General features: G+C 39.6%; 1 protein-coding gene across 1 annotated transcript in view; it reads right to left on the reverse strand.

Moving 5' to 3' along the window:
* LOC149816969 (putative UDP-N-acetylglucosamine--peptide N-acetylglucosaminyltransferase SPINDLY) overlaps nt 1-21677 on the reverse strand; it is a 75379-nt gene that overhangs the window by 1761 nt on the left and 51941 nt on the right. The window contains exons 12-16 of the mRNA XM_089987836.1: nt 8903-9097; nt 5777-5871; nt 5518-5653; nt 5129-5346; nt 4439-4566 (exon numbers count right to left, since the gene is read on the reverse strand). Of these exons, the coding sequence (XP_089843962.1) occupies nt 4439-4566; nt 5129-5346; nt 5518-5653; nt 5777-5871; nt 8903-9097 (772 nt within the window). The remainder of the gene's footprint in view (nt 1-4438; nt 4567-5128; nt 5347-5517; nt 5654-5776; nt 5872-8902; nt 9098-21677) is intronic.

The following is a 21677-nucleotide window of genomic DNA, read 5'->3' on the forward strand; positions in this document are numbered from 1 at the left end:
GGATCTGGGCCCGTATTCTCGAAAGATCGAGAACCTGTGTCTTTAAAAAAGACACAGGCGCTTCGGGGCGAGGGAAAGCCCTCGCCCCTTCTCTCTCCACTCCGTCCCCTCTCGTCCCACGCCACTACTGTCGCCGGCCACCACTCGCCACCGGCCACCACCCATCGCCGCTCATCGCCTCTTTCACCTTCTTCTTTCCTCTGCTGAGAAGGCATCGGCGACCCGCCGGTTCTTTTCTTTTTTACGAGGGCGCCACTCACCGCCGGGCGCCACTCGCCGCCGGCCACCACTCGCCGCCGGCCACCACCCATCGCCGGTCATCGCCTCTTCCACCTTCTTCTTTCCTCTGCTGAGAAGACATCGACGACCTCTGCGTTTTCCGGTGACAGGTAAGCTTTTTTCCTTCTTCTCTGTGATGGGTCGACCGACAGGGGGGCAGAGCCCCCTGTCGTCGCCTCTCTTCGGCAGGGGGTAACCCCCTGCCATGGATATGAAGTTTGTGGCAAAGCAATTGGTAGAACTGTGAAAATGAAAATGGTCCATACCAACCAATTCATTCCTTGGGGGATGAATTAAACAACATGATCTTGACCTGATGGAAGGATTCTCAAGTTGTTTTCAAGCAAGAGGATTTCTCTGAATTCCTTTCATATCCATTTTCCTTGATTTTTTCCAGCTCTTTTCAATTGCTAAACAGACAACGAGCGATGGCTGGGCTGTTGCGCCGATAAGCTTGAAAAGTGGTGCAGGAGGCAACCTTTAGCTTTATGAGCCTTCCATTTTTAGAAGTCTCGCGTATTGTTCGGTTGCTCAAATCTTAAATCAACAGTGTCGCTACTCCCAACTTGAAACAGAACACGAATAGAAGGGCAAGACATGGTTGGGGCTTTTGTTTGGCAAACCATAAAGAATCTGTTTGCAGGCTTGTCAAAGCAAAAAGATAAGTGATTAATTACCGCTTAAGGCAAGCATGGACAATTTTCCAATCTGAAAACACCTTGGAAGCTTTCAGTTAAGACTATAAATCATCACCCACAGATCATGTATGTTTCATCTACGATTTAGTTGGCCTAAACCAAGGGTGTCAAACGGAAACGAGAAATGAGGTTTTATAGGCACATGAGAAACGACCAGGAAACGGACCCAGAAGTGACCGAGAAAAGCTTAAGAAAAAGAAAAGCCTTGATAACTTAATTAATTAAACCAAACATGACGATGCTTGAGAAACACATGGGAAACATGTGGGAAATAGTGAGAAATGTGTTTCCCTTAGAGTGGGAAACACATTTCCCATAAATTTTTTAGTGTTTCCCAAATGTTTCGAAGATGCAATGTTTATTGATCGGAAACGGTTTCCCATCCTCTTATAGAGTTTCATTATGACATGATGTTGTTAGTGCTAATATGCATTTTGTTGTTAATGTTAGTTTTTTATTGAATGAATGCTCATATTTATGCAATTAGATACTTATATAGATCAAGTTGTTGCATTAATGTTACTTTTACATGTTAATCTCATATTTTTTTCGTATTTATTTGAGATTTTTTATTTTGTGTTGGTTGGCGCTTCATCAATAAAGCATTTCTTATTTATTTATAATTTTAGATAATTTTTATACTTTTTTTAAGTTTAAAAAAAAAAAATTTGAGGCTTACGCTTTGCACCTCGAGGCTTACGCCTCGCCTCAGATTTTGGTGGAGCGCCTCGCTACGCCTCAACGCTTTTCACAACACTGCTTCCAACAGTATTTTGGAATTTCTGTTTCACATATGACAAATGGAGAAAACCCCTTAAGAGATTTATATTTCACATTAACATGGAGAAAAATGGAGAAACCCCGGACAGAGATTGATGAACCAGTTCTTGCACTTTCCTTCCAACTTTGGGCAAATGAAAATGTGTCGTAGAACAGATTCTCCAAGGAGGTAAGCTAGGAGATGGGTTCTGCTGGGACTTTCAACCTGAGATCCCAAGTTATGATAGTGTCCTCCACCAATCCAAGTGTCATACTCAATCCCAACCCCAGAAGAGCATTGGTTAGCTAACAGAATTTGTGGGTCGGTTGTCAAAAAATAAAGATACAAAGACCAAGAAAGAAGCATCTAAGACATTCACAATCAATATTCAATCATCAGAGACCCCCAGGCTGCCAACCCTCTCTTCTTCTTCTTGTTTGCCCCCCCCCCCCCCCCCACACACACACACACACCTCTTCTTCCTTTATTTCTCCATCCTCCCGTTGTGATGGCCAACAGTAGGCAATAGCCAGCAACCTGAGATGGCTGCCAACAACGACTGGGTATCGCAAGTCACCACACGCACACACACAGACAGAGAGGGAGGGAGAGAGGTCTTGTTGACTGTAACAGATTGGAAATTTGGAAGGTCCAACATTTTGTGTGCACGCGTTTGTGTGTTATCACAAATATTCTTGGGATGTTCCCAGCAAAGGAAATTCTTGGGATATCTGTGATAAATTAGAAAAATGGAAATTGGTTTACCACAACTAACTAAATGATATTTGTGAGATGCATGTGTGTGTGTGACTGTGTAAGTAGACGACCATCAACTTTTCTCTAACAATAAAATTCCAAAATTAGGGCTGGTAAACGAGTCGATCAAAACCGAACAGAGTATGTTAAGGCTCAGCTCGTTTTTGTTTTTAGCCAAGTCGAGCTTGAGCTCAGCTCGTCCCTGAATGAGATGAACCGAACATGAGCTGGCTTGTGTAAAAATATTACATGTTATTTATACATGGAATAAGTATATTTTTATATATTATAATTAATATATATTATACATTACACTTAATAGTTCATATTTTATGTATATATTTTCCATTCATCCTTTTATTTTTATATATATTACGCATTATTCTTTTTATATATTATACTTACAAGACCTCCCTAGTCGAACACACTAGTTTAAACTAAATGAGCTGCTTGTGGCTTGGCTCGGAAACCTATATGAACCATTCACGAACAAGTTTGGGACAAGCCAAACCATGGTTGCCAGTCGAGGAAGCGGGAGCGGGAAGCGAAGCACTTTCAAAATTTTAAAAAGCAGAAAGCGTGGGACGACTTAGAAGCGAATCACGAACCGTCTCGGAAGCGAACCAGAAGCAACCTAGGAAGCAAGGGGGAAGCGAAAAAAGAGGAAAAAAAATAAATGAAAAAGGGGGAAGCACACTTCCCATAAAAGGGAAGTGCGCTTCCCAAAAAAGGGAAATGCTTCCCTGTGCATTTCGAAACCGTGACGTTTCGCGCTTCCGGTAACTCTGAGCCAAACCGATCTGAGTCACGAGCTGTTCAGTTCATTTACCAGTCCTATTCAAAATTATTGGATAAAAGTCTCAGGCCAGAGAACCCTCAAAACTGTACATGCGGAGATTTTGAAATTAAATATTCTTTAATTTTGGAAAACATACAATCTATGTCACCGGGACACGGCATAAGAGGCCACATACCCATGTCCACACGGCCCAACACGCGTACGGGTACCGGACGCAGCGCAGATACGTGGGCCTGTGGGTTGGGTCAGGTCCAACTAAGACCCAACTAGAAACCCAAAATCTCTTTTTTCCCTTTTTTTTGTCTAAACCCTCCCCTTCCCACCCTCGATAGCAGGAGGTGAGAAGAAGAAGAGAGAGAGAAAAGTAAGAAAAAGAGGAACGAAGAGAGGTAACTTCTTCTTCTTCTCTTACTTGCAGAGAGAGAGAAGGTGGTGGGGGTTACGAAGGTGTAGAGAGAGAGGCGGTGTGGGTGGGGGTTATGACGAGATAGAGGAGAGAGGCGGTGGGTGAGGGTTTCGAAGAGAAGGATGGAGAGGTGATGGGTGGGGGTTATGAAGCAAGGGAGAGGGAGAGAGAGGTGGTGGGGTAGGGTTAATAAGAGAGAGAAAAGAGGAGTTTGGGTCTGGATCTAGATCTACACTTGATCTAGACCCAAACTCTCTTTCTCTATAGTCTCTCTCTCTATATATATATAGTCATGTCCCTGTACCCTTATTTTTTGAAATAGCTGTGTTGTACCCTCCGTACCCGTACCCGAGTGACATAGCATACAATTGCATTCATTCAATTGTGTCATTTGAAGATTAAAGAATCTTTTTTAAAAGTAAATTGCAGACATTGAAAATTTATGACATACTCTTGGTTTTGTAGAAGAGAAAGAACAATCCCAGAATTTGAAATTGTTCGGTGGAACAAAATTTGGCGAAATTCCTAACACCAACTACAACCCATGACTTCAAAAATATACTCCATTTTTTATGTGTTGTCCAGCCTAAACTTTGTATACTACAGAGAACACCAAATAATGTGACAAAAGTAAAATATGAAAGAACAAAAAATAAACCACGTGAAAAACAAACATAAAAAGCAACATAGAATTTCAAGTCATATTAATGATTTCACAGTAAAAAGTGTAACAAGCTCACCAACTTTGGTAAGAAGACTGACACCAACATTATGGGCATGAACTGAGCCTGCCATTGTAACACATGGAACCCCCATATATAGTGACTCGCAGGTAGTTGTTGTTCCTGCATAAGGAAATGTGTCCAAGCTGCATGGGAAAAAAAGAACAAAAAAGGATAATATCAATGGAGGTCAGTTACCTCATAACAACAGAACTGTGGCATGATAATGAATTGGATGGCTGATAGATGGAAAACATGAATGAAATAAAGAGCCAGCAAAAATTCATATTATCTGTACACAGTGAATATTGATAAAGAGCATTTAGATTGGGAATGGGTACTAGGAGTTTGCAAGAAGCAGGAATATGCAACATTAAGCAAAGACTCCAGAAAGTTTTTAAGAACTAGAACCTTTTAGCTTATTACAGAAAAGAAAGGCATCCTTGTGTAGGTGTATGCATGTGCAGGAGCATGTGTATGGTGACACCATCAGCGTTTTTGCAAGCAACCATTTAGTTCCCATGCGAGAACTTTTATTCTTCATATGGCCATATTTCGATAAACTAAGAAAAAGAAATGACAGAAAAGAACAAACAACTGGAAATCTTAGTCAGACTAGCTATTCAGCAATCATAAAAATGTAAAAACAAGCATACTGAAACATGACGATCCACCTTTTGAATAAAATCAAAGCTAATCAAGTCTTACCTAATATCCATTAGAGAGTAAGCCTGCATATGATCGTGATTGAGAAGGATCAGCGGCAGAAGATCAACTCGTAGTGGCTCCAGCCCTAACTGCTCCAGTGTTGAAAGGAACCTTTGCCTTAAGCTATCACAGCAGAAGGGCTTACACTTCACCACAAGCCTTGAGTTTGGAACTGCACATAATATTTTTGCCCAAACTTGGAGCACCTTTGGAGTTATCTGGAAGAAATCATATTCAAGCAGGTCAATGTTTATCTTCAGAAGTAACAGGCATCAAAAGGCAGAAAGAGGTAAATTTTACTTATAAGACAATCTGTGGTATGTAATCCAAACAATAACAGCAAGTTCAAAAGAAACCAAATATAACACAAATAGCATATTGTGAGGTACCTTTGCCAGATTATTAAAGCTCCCAAATGTAATAAAGCCATTCAACAGTGCCGGGGTTTGCGAAACAGAGCCTGCTTCCGGAGAGGGAGTATAACAAAGAAAACACTCTGGCAATCTAATAAGCTCCTCAACATGCCTGTAAAAGAATGATAAGTACTCAATAAATCAATAACACTTCTTATTAGCTTCTACCTGGAAGCTTAAGAAAATCTAAAAATTGACAAGCAGATGAATCTCTAATAAGGGAAATGAATCGCACTTTTGTCTTGTGTTGGAAGGATCAGCAAGTGAATCAGTGAACCTATAATCAATTGTAGGCAATCCAGTTGTATTTGGATAACCGATCCAAGTTGCCTGTGAATAGAAATCAAATGAGAAGCTGTTGGGCTCCAGAACAAACTGAACTAAGGACATCGAGATTGGTACTTAATAAATTCTGAAAAACTTGAAGCAGGGCAAAGAGTGAAAGGGAAAACGAGAAAAGAAATCATCAACGGAAATCCATCTGCTTAACATAGATCGATCTCTTCTATCCCACTTAAACTCAATAACATTTTAGGGCAAGATACAGTCATGTTAAACTGGCCTTCTTAATTTCAATATAAGAGGAACAGCCTAGATAAAGAGTGATTTGTCTAGTATTAGCAACCTTCATTTTTCTATTGATACAATGTCCAAAATGACAGGAAACTCTCACCCAAACAGCATCTAAGGAGTATATCTTATAAAAATTGCAAGTAACTGTGTGTGAATGACCAGCACAGAAGAGGATTATAGAAGCAACTTAGTCCAACAAAGCGTAGAATACAAATAATCAGTATAAGAAAATTATGTATTGAACAACTAGAGAACCAACAAATTCAAGAAGTCAGCACAAACTTCAGCACAATGAAGGCAGTTGATGTAACTGGCATGGCTTTGAACATTAATGATAAAAAATCCTACATCCCTGTAAAATCATTATAGTAGACACTACACTTGCATATATTCATGAATAAAGCAGTAAACACATCAGATATCATGTGATCAACAAACTCATCTGATTGCCTTGCTACAGTTAATATTTATCTGGTTATCAGGATGATATGAACATTTATGCTTAACTTTTTATTTTCTCAATGATACAGGCAAGCCTTGGTGTCTCAGTACGAGCTTATGCAGTTCTCAATGTTGAACTATTACTTTGAAAATATCTCGGTTAAATGCCAGCCGAAGCCCATAATTTTCTCGTACAAATGCATTTCTATTGTTTCTTATCAAGAATTTCTTGACAGGCAAGAACACGATGAGATTGAATATTGTTTGTTGCTATCATATATCATGGTAATTCTTCTCCAGAAGATGCAATAAGCAGATGCAAGTATAAAAAAGGTATCATATGACACTACTTGTGATTCCCATATGACATCTGACACACAATGAGTACGGCCAGAAAACCAGACAAGTAGCGTGTAACTTGGCTTTACTCCAGTCAATAGGATGTGGTTAGGTGTTTGATTCTTACCATTGAGAATGCTAAAATACATACCTTTAAACAAGCCGAGCTCAAGCTCTTCACAAGCATGGAGTCGGCTCGGCTCGCCATGAGCCTAAGCCCCTAGCTCGAACAAGGGTTCAGCCTAAATGAGAAAATCTTGAACAGGACAAACTTGGCTTGTTTGGCTCATTTATCAGCCGATGAGATTGAAGTGAGAAGTGCATCCACAAGATACATGTGGCGGTTTTACAACCTCCATACCACAACATATACAGATTTCTTGTCTCCTATAATTACAAGTTTGTAAATGTTTGATATGTGGGTGCATTTGTAGGTTTAGCATCATTAGCAACTAATCTACACCGTACACTGAACAATTTCAAGAGGCCAGATGGTAAGATGACCAAGAATTGATGCTGTGCTGATGACAGACAGAGAGAGAGATGATGATAGCAGTGTGGATTCATGGTTGAATAAGAAAGTGTGTGTGTGTGTCTGTGTGTGTGTGTCCACTAGAATATGAGATGTAGAGTGTGAATTGAGATTTTCATGTGTTTTTTTATTTCTTTTCTTAAATCTAACCATAAGAATGTGATCTACATGCTTGATTTTAAAGAAACTGGCTTTTGAACCATCTGATTGCAATGCATAAGCAGGATTTTTTAAGGCAAAGTTGATGGCTCAGTAAATATTCAAGCATCCAAAAACCATGTTTTTTATTCGAAAAAAGCATGATCCAACAGTCGATTCCTAGCAAATTGACCATGCTGAACAGATCTGCAAGGCCAGATTTGCAAAAAAGGTATCAGGAAATGCCTAGTTCACACTCTAGTTCTCATATTCTAGTGGCCCTATATATAGAGAGTAATGGGTAGGTGGAAATGCTAGGTGCTAAATGATACATGCTAATTTGCTAAATGAGTTTTTCAGGGTTTTTTCATTTTATTTTTAAATTCTGACCGTACAGATGTGATCTATGTACTTGATTTTATAGGCTCTTGAAGTGTTCGATTCCAAAACATGGGTGGGTTTTTATAAGGTTCGAAAAATCAACGGTCCAAAAATCTTAGTAAATTTTTGAGGCTCCAAATATCATTTTTTTTCATCAAAAACACATGATCCAGGTGTGGACTAAATCAACCATGTCCAGCCCAACACATTTATGGGGTCAGAACTGTGAAAAAACATCGAAAGGGCAGAAAAAACCATTTAGCACATATCAATTTCACACCAACCTCTCTCTCTCTCTCTCTCTCTCTCTCTCTCTCTCTCTCTCTCTCTTATATATATATATGGACCTTCTCGCTTGTGTGAATGTGCATGTCAATGTGTGTCTTGTGTACCATCATACATATTCAAATAGTCATCTACTGGATTGGAAGTTACATAGTCTGAGAACACCAAATTAAGAACCACCACAAGGGGGAAGAATTATGACATGAAAGCAAAAGAAAAAAAAGGATAACCACAAATAAAGGATCAAGAGCATTAACATTGATGAAGTTAAGGACACAATTTAACTCTGTCTGACATAGGTTTGACTGTCTATAATGAATTATAGTGCACTTGGTGTTTAGGTCGGTATACACACACTGTCCATGAGAAACAACATGAACAAGATAGCCCGCAAATCAGATCTGATAACCCTTGAAGATGATTAATCAAGCAAATTCTTTTGGAAATACACAGATGCAGCAAGTGTTATTCTTCAAATTATATCCTTCCACCCATAAATTAGAGAATTGAGAACCTAATGATACTCAAATTATGACAACCTTCAACAAACTGGACAATCAGACAGGAACAAATGAAAATAATTCTCCAAGTTGCCTAACTTCTTAAAATACGTAAAAATTGAATGCCAATGACAAGAACTGAAAGGTCTAAAGCCTGTTAAGGTTGAAATACCTGAATAGGGGCAGGTCTGCAAGCCATCATCCCTAACTTATTGTTTGCCGTATGCCCGGTAAGCTCAACCAAGATATCAACTTTGTCTTCTCTAATAATGGCAGCAACCTTCTTCTCATCAATACCATGTATGTCTCTCCAAGTCCCACCTTTCTTCAAAACTCTTTCTTTGAATCTATTGGTTTTATTATCTGCCTGGAAAATGAATAACATATGAAAAATCAACCTATGTTCATGCAAATGCAGCAACACTATGTATCAGCATGCAAAATCTAAATGTTTTTCCATAAAATTTCATATCGATATATGAAAACACAAAATGGGTCAACAAGGATGGATCAGAAGCTAAGAAAATATTTATATTCATAATGGAAGATTAGGATAGATCACAAAGAGAGTTGACTTGATTTAGGTTGAAAGAGAAACATACACTGTATGTATCACAGATACGTGCATGCATCATAGTGATATATTCATGTATTAAAAAAATACAAATTGAGACTTGTTATTGCTATAAAAAAGGCATGATTAAACATGATGTGTGCACACACCATAATACATACATAATATATGTGTGTAGAAAAACAAATCAGCCCAAAAGGCCTGTAACTTCAATCTCATCCTTCTCTTACTGTCCATATCTTAATCCAACAGCTTAAGCATCTTTTGTGTAAAACAATGATCCAAGTTATATCAATAACACCTAAGCCTCGCAGAAACAAACATTTCCAGCAAAGGATTAAAAATCAAAAAAAAAAAATCAAATGTCGTTCGCAAGGAATCAAAAGGACTTTCCATCGATATTTAACGGCCATCTGCAGCAACTGAACAAACATGTTTTTATCAGCATATACATTCAACAGATTCCCCCAACAAGCACCAAGAAATGAGATTAAAGGTCTGTTAAGAAAGCATGACTCTGACAAAAGCGATCAATCTTCAAAACATGCTGATAATACAGCTAGCATCATCTGACTGTCATGCATGTCGCTGCTATCTTGAAAGCTGAGAGTATTGGATAGATCCAGAAAGATTAAATTTTCCAAGTAACATGGCATTATACCCTTGTTTATGAATGAACTTGTGATTTACTTTAATTTAGTTGTTACACATCACTAAGCCATGAGGATTATTTTAACATTTGCACTAGAATTTTCTAAATTTCAACACTACCCCAGCAACCCAAGAAATTGCATTTCTCAATAGACGCCCTATAACATCACCTTATACCAGCATAATTAAACTTAAAAAGCTCCTAGTGTGTTGAAAAACTCTCGTCAAACTGCATATGCACACATGAACATACTCAATATTTACAGGTTCTAGTTTTATGAAAACTCTGTGCCATTATCAGCCATATAGATGGAATCAAGTTGCTCAGTAGGTAAAGGGAACATTAGTCCAGAGGAGTTCCATGAGTACATGCCAGTAATTAATTTATGTAATGGTCGATCTTGTTTCTATATCATAGGAAACATTCATTGGCATACAGCCTCATAGGTTTATGCATAAGCTTCACTAGCAACTTCAAGTTGCAAATCTCACAAGAATCTGCCTTTATAAGATCCAGACTTGACCATCACACCTTCACATTTATTGAAGATAGCATGTAACCTGTGTTTTAAAGATAAAGATGTACAAGTCACCTACCCACTTGCCCTCTCTGACCTGCAACCCAATTGCCTTCTTCCTCTTCTACTCTCTGGCCTATCACCACCTGCATAATCAGGCATGGGGCCAGGTCTGCTTGTGGCTCCTTTGAACTAGGGCCTAATTATTTGAACAAGCCCTTCTTGAGTCAGGACTTACTTTGCATGCAAAACATGCTTCTTTTGGAATTCATACCCAACTGGATTCAGACTGGGGTTCAGGTGTAGGAACATGGGTTGTGGACCAAACCCATCTTTTTGTAATCCAGGTACCTCCTCACAAAATTAAAGCATGTAGTTACCTCAACCATTCTCCATATGTAGATGCCAAGAAGGCCAGCATGTTATACCTTAGCGTTGAGCATAGTCTTGCATAAAATATATTTCTGAGTGCTCTTAAATTGCATAAGCGTATTAATTATTCTGTCTTATTGTTTATAGTTTATAGCACTTATAAGACATTAATCACGGATGGGCAGTAGTGATTTTGTTACTTAAAAAAGTTGAATGATCACATAACTTAAAATTATTACACCAAAAATGTTGCTAGATATTGCGTTTTGAAATATATGTGTTATTCTCTGTTAGTTATACAATGTTGATTTAAGAAGTAATGCATCCAAACATATTTATTCAGATTTTTTAAGTTTTGCTATTTTTTAAATATTTTATCTGTAAAGCTACATTTACACTTCGACGCTTATTCTTCACTTCATTGGCAGGTCCAAGCACCTCGCCTTGGACTACCTGTAACAACTCAAAAAAATCATTTGGATCCGGGCCGGACCCGGATCCGACCCGGGTAAATAAGTCAGCTGCGTGCTTTTAAAAGCACGCAGCGACAAAGGGGGGAGGTTCTCGAAACCTCCTTCCCCCTCTCGTCTCTTCCGACTCCCATCTCTCTCTACGTTGCCGAGCACCGTCATCGATCGCCGACAACCACCTTCAGTCTGGTGGCCTCAGCCGACAACTTCGTTTCCCTGGCAGCCACTGGCGACCATCGACGGCTGCCATCGGCGACAGCCTCATCGGCTCTCCCCCTCGGTCACCCTCTTGCTCTCCTCTTGTCCTCCGCAGCGGTCGACGGCCGCAGTCACAGACGACCGAAGTCGTCGATCACCACCTTCTTCCCTCTTCTGCGAAGGCATCGGCGACACCGCCATCGCCTTCCGCTCCGGCGACTCTCCAGGTACGCTCCTCTTCTTTCTTCTTTCATCTTTCTTCTTTCATCTTTCTTCTTCTTCGTTTCCCCTTCTCCTTTTCCTTTCTTTTCATCGACAGGGGGCTCCGCCCCCTGTCACTTGTTGTGTCGGCAGGGGGCTCCGCTCCCCCTGTCCCTCATGTTTTGCCGGCAGGGAGCAGAACTCCCTGTGTCGGCCCACCTTTTCGGCAGGGGCTTCCGCCCCCTTGCTTTTTGTGGATTTCTCGGCAGGGGCAGAGCCCCTGCCTCTTCGTGGTTCTTCCGGCAGGGGAGGGTCGAGCCCTCCCTGCTACCTTTGATGGCAGGGGAGGGTCGAGCCCTCCCTGATACCTTTGATGGCAGGGGAAGATCGAGCCTCCCTGCTGTCTCTTTTGGTCAGGGGAGGGGTCGAGCCCCCTCCCTAGACCATCGTCTTCTTCTTCTCTCATCCTTTTCAGTCGGCAGGCTGGCAGGGGCGACGCCCCTTGTCACCTGTGTCCGGCTGGTTGGCAGGGGGTGATGCCCCCCTGCCGCCTGTTGTTGATCGACTGGTAGGGGTTTCCAGCCCCTGCCCCTCACTCTCTCTCTCTGTTACCTTTGGCTGGTAGGGGTTGTGGCCCCTACCTATCGTCTTTTGGCAGGACGACAGGGGCATCGCCCCTGTCGCCTGAGACTTTTGGATCGGCAGGGGCTAAAGCCCCTGCATGTCGTTGCTGGTAGGTCGGCAGGGGCTGGAGCCCTGCCTGTCCTTTGTCGACTGAGGCGACGCCCCCTGTCGCCTGCATCTGTTCTTCTGCAGTAAGGGTCATTGGACCCTGCCTCGCATTTCTTCAAGGTTGGCGGGGACAGTTGCCCCCTGCACCTTGTTTGTTTTCTGGTAGGGGGTTTCGCCCCTCTGCCTTGATCTTACTGCCTCTGTTGCTCTTCTGCATTCTGCAGGGAGTTGAGCTCCCTGCCTACCCTCGTATCGGGGTCCGGTACTGCTGCAGGTCTTACCGGACCCACTTCTCATTTGTATTTTGGCATGCTAACCTTTTTAGCATCACAGGTTGAACGGTGGATCTTGCTCGCCCTGCATGGCTTGAGCTCATGCTTACCTACGCCGCTGGCATACGAGGACCGTCACCCCTCAACGTAGGGGAAGATTGCACAGAAGACTTGGACAATTGAATTGAGTTCAATTAACTAAAAAGGAACGTTAAATAAATATATATATATACAAATATATATATTTATACGAGTACACATTTAACTCAAGGACGCGGTTTCGCGATCCTAGTCTCTTACTTTGTCGTCGAGCATCACGCAAAGGTTTTGTGTTGCACTCCTGCTTACGGTCTTTACTTTGTCGTTGTGCATCGCGCAAAGGTTTTGTGTTGCACTCCTGCTTACAGTCTTTACTTGCCATCGCGCGTCGTGCCGATATTTTGCGTTGCACTCCTGCTTACCGTCTTTACCTTGCTATTGCGTTTTGCGCGTAGGCTCTTGCTTTTGCATGTGTTGTTACTGCCTTGCTATTGCAGATGAAGCTCAGCTTCTCGCTCATTGCATACACGTTTGTGGCATCCTTGTGGAGGATGCAAGAGAAATCTATCACTCCCTCTTGCGACAAGAGTTCAGGCGGGAGCTGGCGATACACCTTTGTCTAAGGAGAGGGATACCTCGCAAGGATCCTGGCTCTTCGTGTGCGCAGTCCTGTAGAGTCGACTTGAGATTTTAGGGAGCTGCGCAAAAGCATCAAAGACTGCCCCGAATCGAAGCATTTGGAAGGATGTGACTGGCTGGTTCTGCTCGCCTTTTTGGCATATCTCGGGTGATCCCGAATTGGGGGTTCGAGTGAACTTCTTAGCGGGTGTTCTTTTGAGAAACTCGTGTCCCGTCTATCGAGGCCGGTATCGATTCATGCGAGACATGTAGATATCCCGATAGCGGATGAGATTCGAGATAATCACATGTATAATGTTGGCACAAGGTACTGTTGTTTCAAAAGATAAAGTAAAGTTGATAAACTTTACATCTTTGTGAAACACTCCTGTTGAGGCTTCTATTGAGGAGCTATACCCTCCTTCATCCTAGAGTACTTGTAGTCGTGCACGACACGTCTAGTACTGCGATGATTGGATGAGACGGTCGTGCGACCTCGAACAGTGCTAAATGCACAATGCTGTAATCACATAAATGGCCTCACATTCGCCTTCACAGGCAAGATAGTCGAGTGGTTTAAAGACCACAGCATAGGATGGGTCATTAGTTAAGCAACCCCTAACGCACCCATTCGCTTCTGATTGTTCTGTCAAGGGAGAGGACAGAGCGGTACAAAACTCCAATGGACAGGTTGTTAACAACCACCCCACGGGCAATGATCCGGCCTCCCCAGTCATTGGAGTTAAGGGGAAAGGGGCTACAATAGTTAGCTCAAGACTTCTGCAGAAGTTGAATGCATCCGTGGCACTGCCTCCTTTGGGGAATCCTCTCTCGGCTAAAGCCGACCCTTTAGGAGCGGACTCAACTAGCTATTCGGGTTATTCAAAATACATAGAATAACAGACGCCCGAACTAGTCTCAGTTGTTTCTACGCTTTGCCTGTGCGTACCCGCAGACCAGTAATATCGAAACATAAAGTTTGTTCACACTGGTCGGTTGCTTGCTTGCTCGGTAGTTCAGTATGCTACTCGTAGAGTTGTACCCGCCTGTCAAGGCGTTACTCTAGTTGGTTAAACTGCTTACGCAGTTCTTTGCGGAGTAATAAGGAGTTTCTCATACTAGTTAAATGCTTATAATAATAATAGCATTATGTCAGTTGCTACATATTAGCATGTGACTTGCTTTACCCCTTGGTCGAACTGTTTGGTGCTTATTGCAGCGTAACACTTGTTGGCCTGCATCTTTTGTGATGGATGTGATTGCATACTGGTGGCAACTAGGACTGATGTAGCCGCTTGTCTTATAAGCTGCTTACATATTGTGATATAACTGCTACTGTATGATTGTTTTTCCTGTGTAGCTTATGAATTACTTACGACGAAATAGCTTATGCCTTACGATTAATTTAATTACTTGCTGATGGACTGAGCCATATTATGGTAATTGTATGTTTTACGAGCATTGTTACGAGTGCTTGTCTTATTCAGTTGTTTTGTTTGGCTGTCAGATAGAGTTAGTTACTCTTTGCCTATAGAATCAACTAGATTACCATATCTGCGTGTTCTCATGTGTCGTTTGCGCATGCTTGAGGCCCTATTTGAGGATTGCAATATTCTTTGTGGCAATAATACGATTCGTAGGATTATATGCTTCAGTGTGGAGTGATACGATGCATATTGCTGATATACATGCTTGTGCCCATATTGTGGCTACTGACCCCGAGGCGGCCAATGGTTCGGAGCAGTCGATTATTGATGCGTGTATCACTGAGTGGGGTGTCTGTTGAGGACCTGATCTCCAAAGGATTATCTGCGAGGGCGTGTATGATCAAGACCAGGTAACCGGCTAGAGTGGTATATTCTCTGTGAGGATGTACACTGTCCACGAACGGGTAGCCGCAAAGACGGTGAACTCCTGTGAGGAAGTGTATGGTCCAAGACCAGGTATACCATCTAGGGCGGAATTCCTTGTGAGGTTATACATTTCCCAAACCAGGTGATCCGACGTTTATCTTGTTGATTGTATTAGTGGCTATCGACCCTGAGAGAGGTCATTTGTGTTGATGTGTGTATCGCAATGATTTTCATTGGATATGGCATTTGTTGGGGACCGGTTTTCCAAAGGTTTCGCTATGGGGGTATGTATGATCAAGATCAGGTGACCCGGCTAGAGTGGTAGAATCTCTGTGAGGATGTACACTGTCCACGAATGGGTAGCCGCAAAGACGGTGAACTCCTGTGAGGAAGTGTATGGTCCAAGACCAGGTATACCCTCTAGGGCGGTAATTCCTTGTCAGGTCGTATATCTCCTGGACCGAGCGATCCGACGTGGATCTTCTGTTTTTGCTTACCATAAAAAGTTATGGTGAGCTGTGATGATCTTCTGAGATTGTTTGTGATAGCCAACTATGAATTCATAGTTTCGGCTTTCTGTTTTAGCATGATTACATGCAGGACTCAGATGTGAGAATCAGATCGTTAGCGATTTGAGATAGTGAACATGTTTTGGACCTTCTACGGAAGGGTGGGCTTTTCTAAGGAAGTATGACGCCTTAGTGAGTCATAACCGGTGACTGTTGGCCCCGTAAGGCTTTGAGAGATGGGAATAGATTAAGGTTGTTCAGGACAAAGCGTTTGTTAAAAGTCGTGAGAGCGACAAACGATGTCCTGATATTGATTCAATGCAGAGATCTCGTTCTAGGAACGAGAACAAGCTAGTTGCGTGGTGGTTCACAGCCTACGATCAATTCAATCGTATGTTGCGTTTGTCAGTTCTTACTTGCTTTGAACTGCTTACTGTTTGCACTACTTACGCATTTGCATTGCTTACGCGCTTGCACTGCTGATTCGCTTGCACTGCTGACTCGCTTGTACTACTTACTCGCTTGCACTACTTACTCGCTTGTACTACTTACGCATTTGCACTGCTTACGCGCTTGCACTGCTGACTCGCTTGTACTACTTACTCACTTGTACTACTTATTCGCTTGCACTACTTATTCGCTTGTACTACTTACGCGTTTTCACTATTCACCTGTTTGCATTGCTTACCTGTTTAACTGCATATTTGCTTTAAACTGCGTAACATACTGAATTAAATGTACTTAATTCAGTTTCCTGTAGTCTCTCTTGTGCACCTACTAGTTTTTCGTGAAACTAACTCATTCTATGGGTACAGGTGATAATTAGGTACACTACGGGCGATGGCGCGATTGCAAGATGGCTTCAAGACTTCTTCCTGCTCTTAGCTAGCGTCCTGGACGTTTTGGGTTTGTAACGGATTTTCCTTATGATACCCTAATTTTGTGAGTTTTGGTTCTTTTAGTTAACGTGCCCAAAGTTGTCAGCTTGCCTTCTGATTTAACAAAAGAAAAATCTTTCACTGATTTCATAAACAAACTCTGAAGGAAAGAGATATTTCTAGTCTCTTGCATGTTTTCTGAAAAGGTTCGCAAGTTTGAAATTTGGGGCGTTACACTACCACTTTACACAACATTATCATGTACTAAAAAAAAGATGCTTTCACGTGGGTTCTAATAGGTTGGAACCGAATATTAACAGATGATATCTCTGGCAGGAATCTGTTAAAATGTATCATTCGACAATTGTAATATTATATATATTTTATATATATAAAGGATAATACAAATTCATATATGGTATATATGCATATGTATTATCCTAATTATATATATAAAATATATATTTATCTATTTATAGGCATAGGGGTAGTTTAGACATTTCACATTTTTTACGCATATTCCATTTGGAATATGTTTGTAATTTTATTTTTAATTTTCTTTTTATTTTTCCTTTTTTTGTGGTTTGCCCCACCTAGGGAGGCTCCCCAAAGAGTCGTTGGGGGCTCCCAACGACGCCTTTGGGAGCCCCCTTGGTGGCCCCTCTCTTGTGTTATAAATAGGGGTCTCCCCCCTTTGTATTCTTCACTCCTTGGAGGAGCTTATGCTCCATTGTATGGGGTTTATACCCCCTTCTTCCTTCTTCAATAATATTCAACTTATGACTTTATGTCATATTTTTGCCCCTTGTGTGGGTTTATGTGTTAGCACATTATGTGCTTGTGTTGTTCCCTTTAATGGGTTTGTTCCCACTTCATGTGCATGTGTATGAGTTCTTTATTGAACCTAATGTATTCAAAGCCACTTTCTAACATGGTATCAGAGCGAGGTTGAGATCGAGTTGCTCTTCGGTGCATCGGGAAGCGTGGTATTCAAGAAATTTTTAAAGAAAAATGGTGAAGTATTTATTTCTCTCTCTTTTCTTTCTTAAAGTTATTAGGTATGCATTCTATTTCTTTAAGTATTGTATGAAGAATTTAATATGCTTTTTTTATGTGTACTCTTTGTCATTATGTCTTTTTATAAAAATTTGAGTTACTTGATACTCTATTGAATCTTTTTCGTATACATACTTTTTCGTATGTTTTTCTTTGAAAAATTTGAAAATGATAACTTGTTTGGCGAAAAAAATTAGATATATGATTGCTCAAAACTTAATGGGTCGGTAAAGATTTATGACCATTGGAGCCTTGAATTTATATTTTAAATCTAACTTTGTTTATAAGAATACCTTTTATATATGGTAAGTCTTTAAAGAAAGGTATGTTAAGATTAAAATGTTTGTGAGATGTAGTTTTTCGAAAAATGCTAAATTCCTTAATAAGTTTTTATATGAGCAACATTTAATTAAGAAAGTTTTTTTATATAATTCCGGTTGAATTAAGTTTTAAAATAGTCTTATGGAATATGGTAATTTTCTTTGCATCTCTATACTCTTAAAAGATTTTTCAATTTGATTTAAAGAGCTTGTCTCATTATAAAATTTATGGTCTTCACTAATGTTTGTTACGTACTTATTACATTAGGAGTTCGTAATAATCTATTAAGTCATGTTTTTTGATAAAACTTAAAAGCTTTTGAATTTTTCCTCAATAAATGTTTAATTTTATAGATTTATGCCATAGTACAATCTTACTTTATCATAAGGTTTTTTTTTAACAAATCTATTATTCTTCTTTGTTGGAATTTCTCTCACTTTAGTGGAGTTTCCCCTTTCTTTGGGAATTTTGTGTGTTTTGAGCTCTCTTTAAGGAGCCTTTCGGTCCTTATAATCTTCTTGTGAGTATATACTCTTTTATGAAGATTTCATGGTTGTTGTGAGAAGATTGTTTGTGAGTATCTTTTTCCTTGCATAATATCCTTCAACGATTCATTAATACTTGTAACCCTTTGTGGATCTTTTGAGATTGGTTGTGAGCATCATTTTTTAAGTTACAATAGTGGATTTCATAAGATTTTTCAAACTTCACCATCTTTATGAATGCCTATATTGGCCTAAGTTTGTTATTTGCTCATTCAAGATTATTGTCATTTAAAAATCTTGCATTGCATAAAAGTGCATCTATTATTATTTGGTGTGCATTTAATTGCACTTTATATCTATCATAGTTGAGGCTTGTTTTTGACTTTTTGATTATTCCAAATCGGTTCTTACGCATGATGTTAAATATTTCATAATTGTGTTAGTTGCATAATAAGTCTTTTTTGTATAAATGACTTCTTTTGAAGATTAAGCATAATTCATGTTTATGCAAAATTGTTGTTATAAAGCATATTATTGTGATTGATTATATTGGACCTTTGATTCAATTTTTAATCGGTCCTCTTTTCTTTGAAAAATGATTCCTAAAGTATTTATTGCCTTTTTGTGGCATTTATATTTGTCCATCACATGTTTCTTTTATGCATCATTGTTTTGGCCTTATTATTGTTTTATTAGAGATGTTTGTTGAGGTGAGTTATGTGCGCCTCGTGTTATATCATTTTAGATTGTCCAAATTGCCATATTATAGATGGTGGTTGAGGTGAGTTATGGGCACCTTGGGACTCTAGAATGATTTGGTATATGATCTCTAATTATGAGTGTGACACTCGTTGTTATGTCATTTTAGATTGTCCACTTACCATATTATAGATGGGGGTTGAGGTGAGTTATGGGCACCTTGGGACTCTAGAATGATTTGGTATATGAGTGTGTCACTAGTTTGATGTTGGCCATTGATCTTATGGACGCTCTTATTTATATATAAATGTGATGGATATATGATGTTTGAAACCTTAAAATGTTTTAAGGTATATTGAAATCAAGGTTTTAGGGATTATTGCCCAACCTTCCATTGTTTATGAAAATTATGAGTGCATTTGCACATTTGTGATTTTGTGCTTTTGTGCACAAGTGTTCCGTATGTTCTTGGTGTGTGTATGTTCACACATTTATTTTCAAGAATATTGTTCTATCGGTTGTTGTATCTTGTTGAAGATACTTTTACATAGTTTATTCCAAAATGTTATTTTTATGGGTATTCTTTTTGAAGAATATTGTTCTATTGATTCAAGGTTTGATTTATATATATGTCTGTCATTACAAAGTTTGATTACCTCAAAAGTCTTCTCCTTTTATGCCCCTTATCTAAGTGTCATCATATGTAGACAAGAATTTTATTACACCTTCGTGTGTTGGTAGCCTTTTGTTGGCTTTTGCTCTCTTCGTCTAGTAGCTGAACGCACTTGTCTTGAGTGTTATTTTATATAGACAAGGCATGTTGATTCACACCATGGTGTGTGATTTTAGTCCATGTTGGCGTTTGTGTCCTTGCTCTAGTCGCTGAGATGTATGCCCATGGTTGGCTTATTTCACTCATTTCAAGTGCCATCTTATGTAGACAATAGATGTATTATGTTTTAGCCCATGGTTGGCTTGTTACTCTTGTTCTAGTAGCTGAACATACTTGGTTTTGAGTGTATTTTTACGTAGACAAGAGATGCTTTTGGTTCATGTTGGCGTGTATTCTCTTGTTCTTGTCGTAGATGCACTCATTTCAACTATTATTATATGTAGACAAAAGGTTCTTTGGCACACCTTTGTGTGTGTCTTTGGCCTTTAATGGCATTATATTTATATTCTTGATCTAGTAGCTTATACACTTGATTTATGGATTTTGAAGGACTAATGAGGTAGTTGTTTGTAATGGATGAACTATTGTTGAAATTTGCAAAATTTCATTCATGACTTGTGCTTTAAGATATTCAAGTGAATTATATTTTTGATATGCATATTTTAAAATCAAGTTGATTTTTTGGCATTTAATCTATATATTAAAGTGCTTATGGTATTTTGGCCACTTTTGTATGCAAAATGTGTCCTTTTTGTCAATTGAGTGAGATTTTCCTAAATGGGGAAGATTCTCTACTCAAATAACACTATTCGTTTTGCCTCGTAAATGAATTTAAAACCTTGTGAACTCTTGTGTTTATTTTTGTCTAAAGTATGCTTGGAGACTTTGTTTCTCTTGTTTGGCACTTTATTACATGTTTTCCTTTACGTATTAATTTATTTCATGATAATATATGCATATGCTCTTTATGGCCTTTTAGGATCTCATTAAATAAAGTATTTGTTGCTTATGCCTCTTCGTAGGATTATTGTGGTGTCCCTTAGTGGACTATTTTGTTATTCCCTCATTATGGGGTTGCGTTTGTCCAATATTGGACCTTATGAATGCATTATGCATTCTTGCAATATGTTTCCGCTCACTTTTTAAACATGATATATGATTTTGAAAACTTTGGTTTTCTAAATTTTCTTTTCATGCTAAAATAATTATCCTATTATGCATAAATTTTGCACCTTGTTAGGAATGTTCCTTTTTTAGTAAAGTGCAAAGATATTTTTTACTTGTTCTTTGTTGTTGTTCCTCAGGATCTTGAAGATAAGAGGAAAACAAGTACCTTGGATAGATCATGGAATGTGCTCATCATTAAAGGCATTGGAGGGAGACATTTACAATGTCATTCGTACTGAAGGCTCTTGAAGCCTTGAGATTCTTCCTCTTGCTTTCTTCAATCTTATCGTTCCTCCACGCAAAGCTTGAGGGGGGGTGTTAAAATGTATCATTCGACAATTGTAATATTATATATATTTTATATATATAAAGGATAATACATATTCATATATGGTATATATGCATATGTATTATCCTAATTATATATATAAAATATATATTTATCTATTTATAGGCATAGGGGTAGTTTAGACATTTCACATTTTTTACGCATATTCCATTTGGAATATGTTTGTAATTTTATTTTTAATTTTCTTTTTATTTTTCCTTTTTTTGTGGTTTGCGCCACCTAGGGAGGCTCCCCAAAGAGTCGTTGGGGGCTCCCAACGACTCCTTTGGGAGCCCCCTTGGTGGCCCCTCTCTTGTGTTATAAATAGGGGTC

The sequence above is a fragment of the Nuphar pumila genome, chromosome 14 (assembly GCF_984573655.1).
Source record: "Nuphar pumila chromosome 14, dmNupPumi1.hap1.1, whole genome shotgun sequence".
Lineage (NCBI taxonomy): Eukaryota > Viridiplantae > Streptophyta > Magnoliopsida > Nymphaeales > Nymphaeaceae > Nuphar > Nuphar pumila.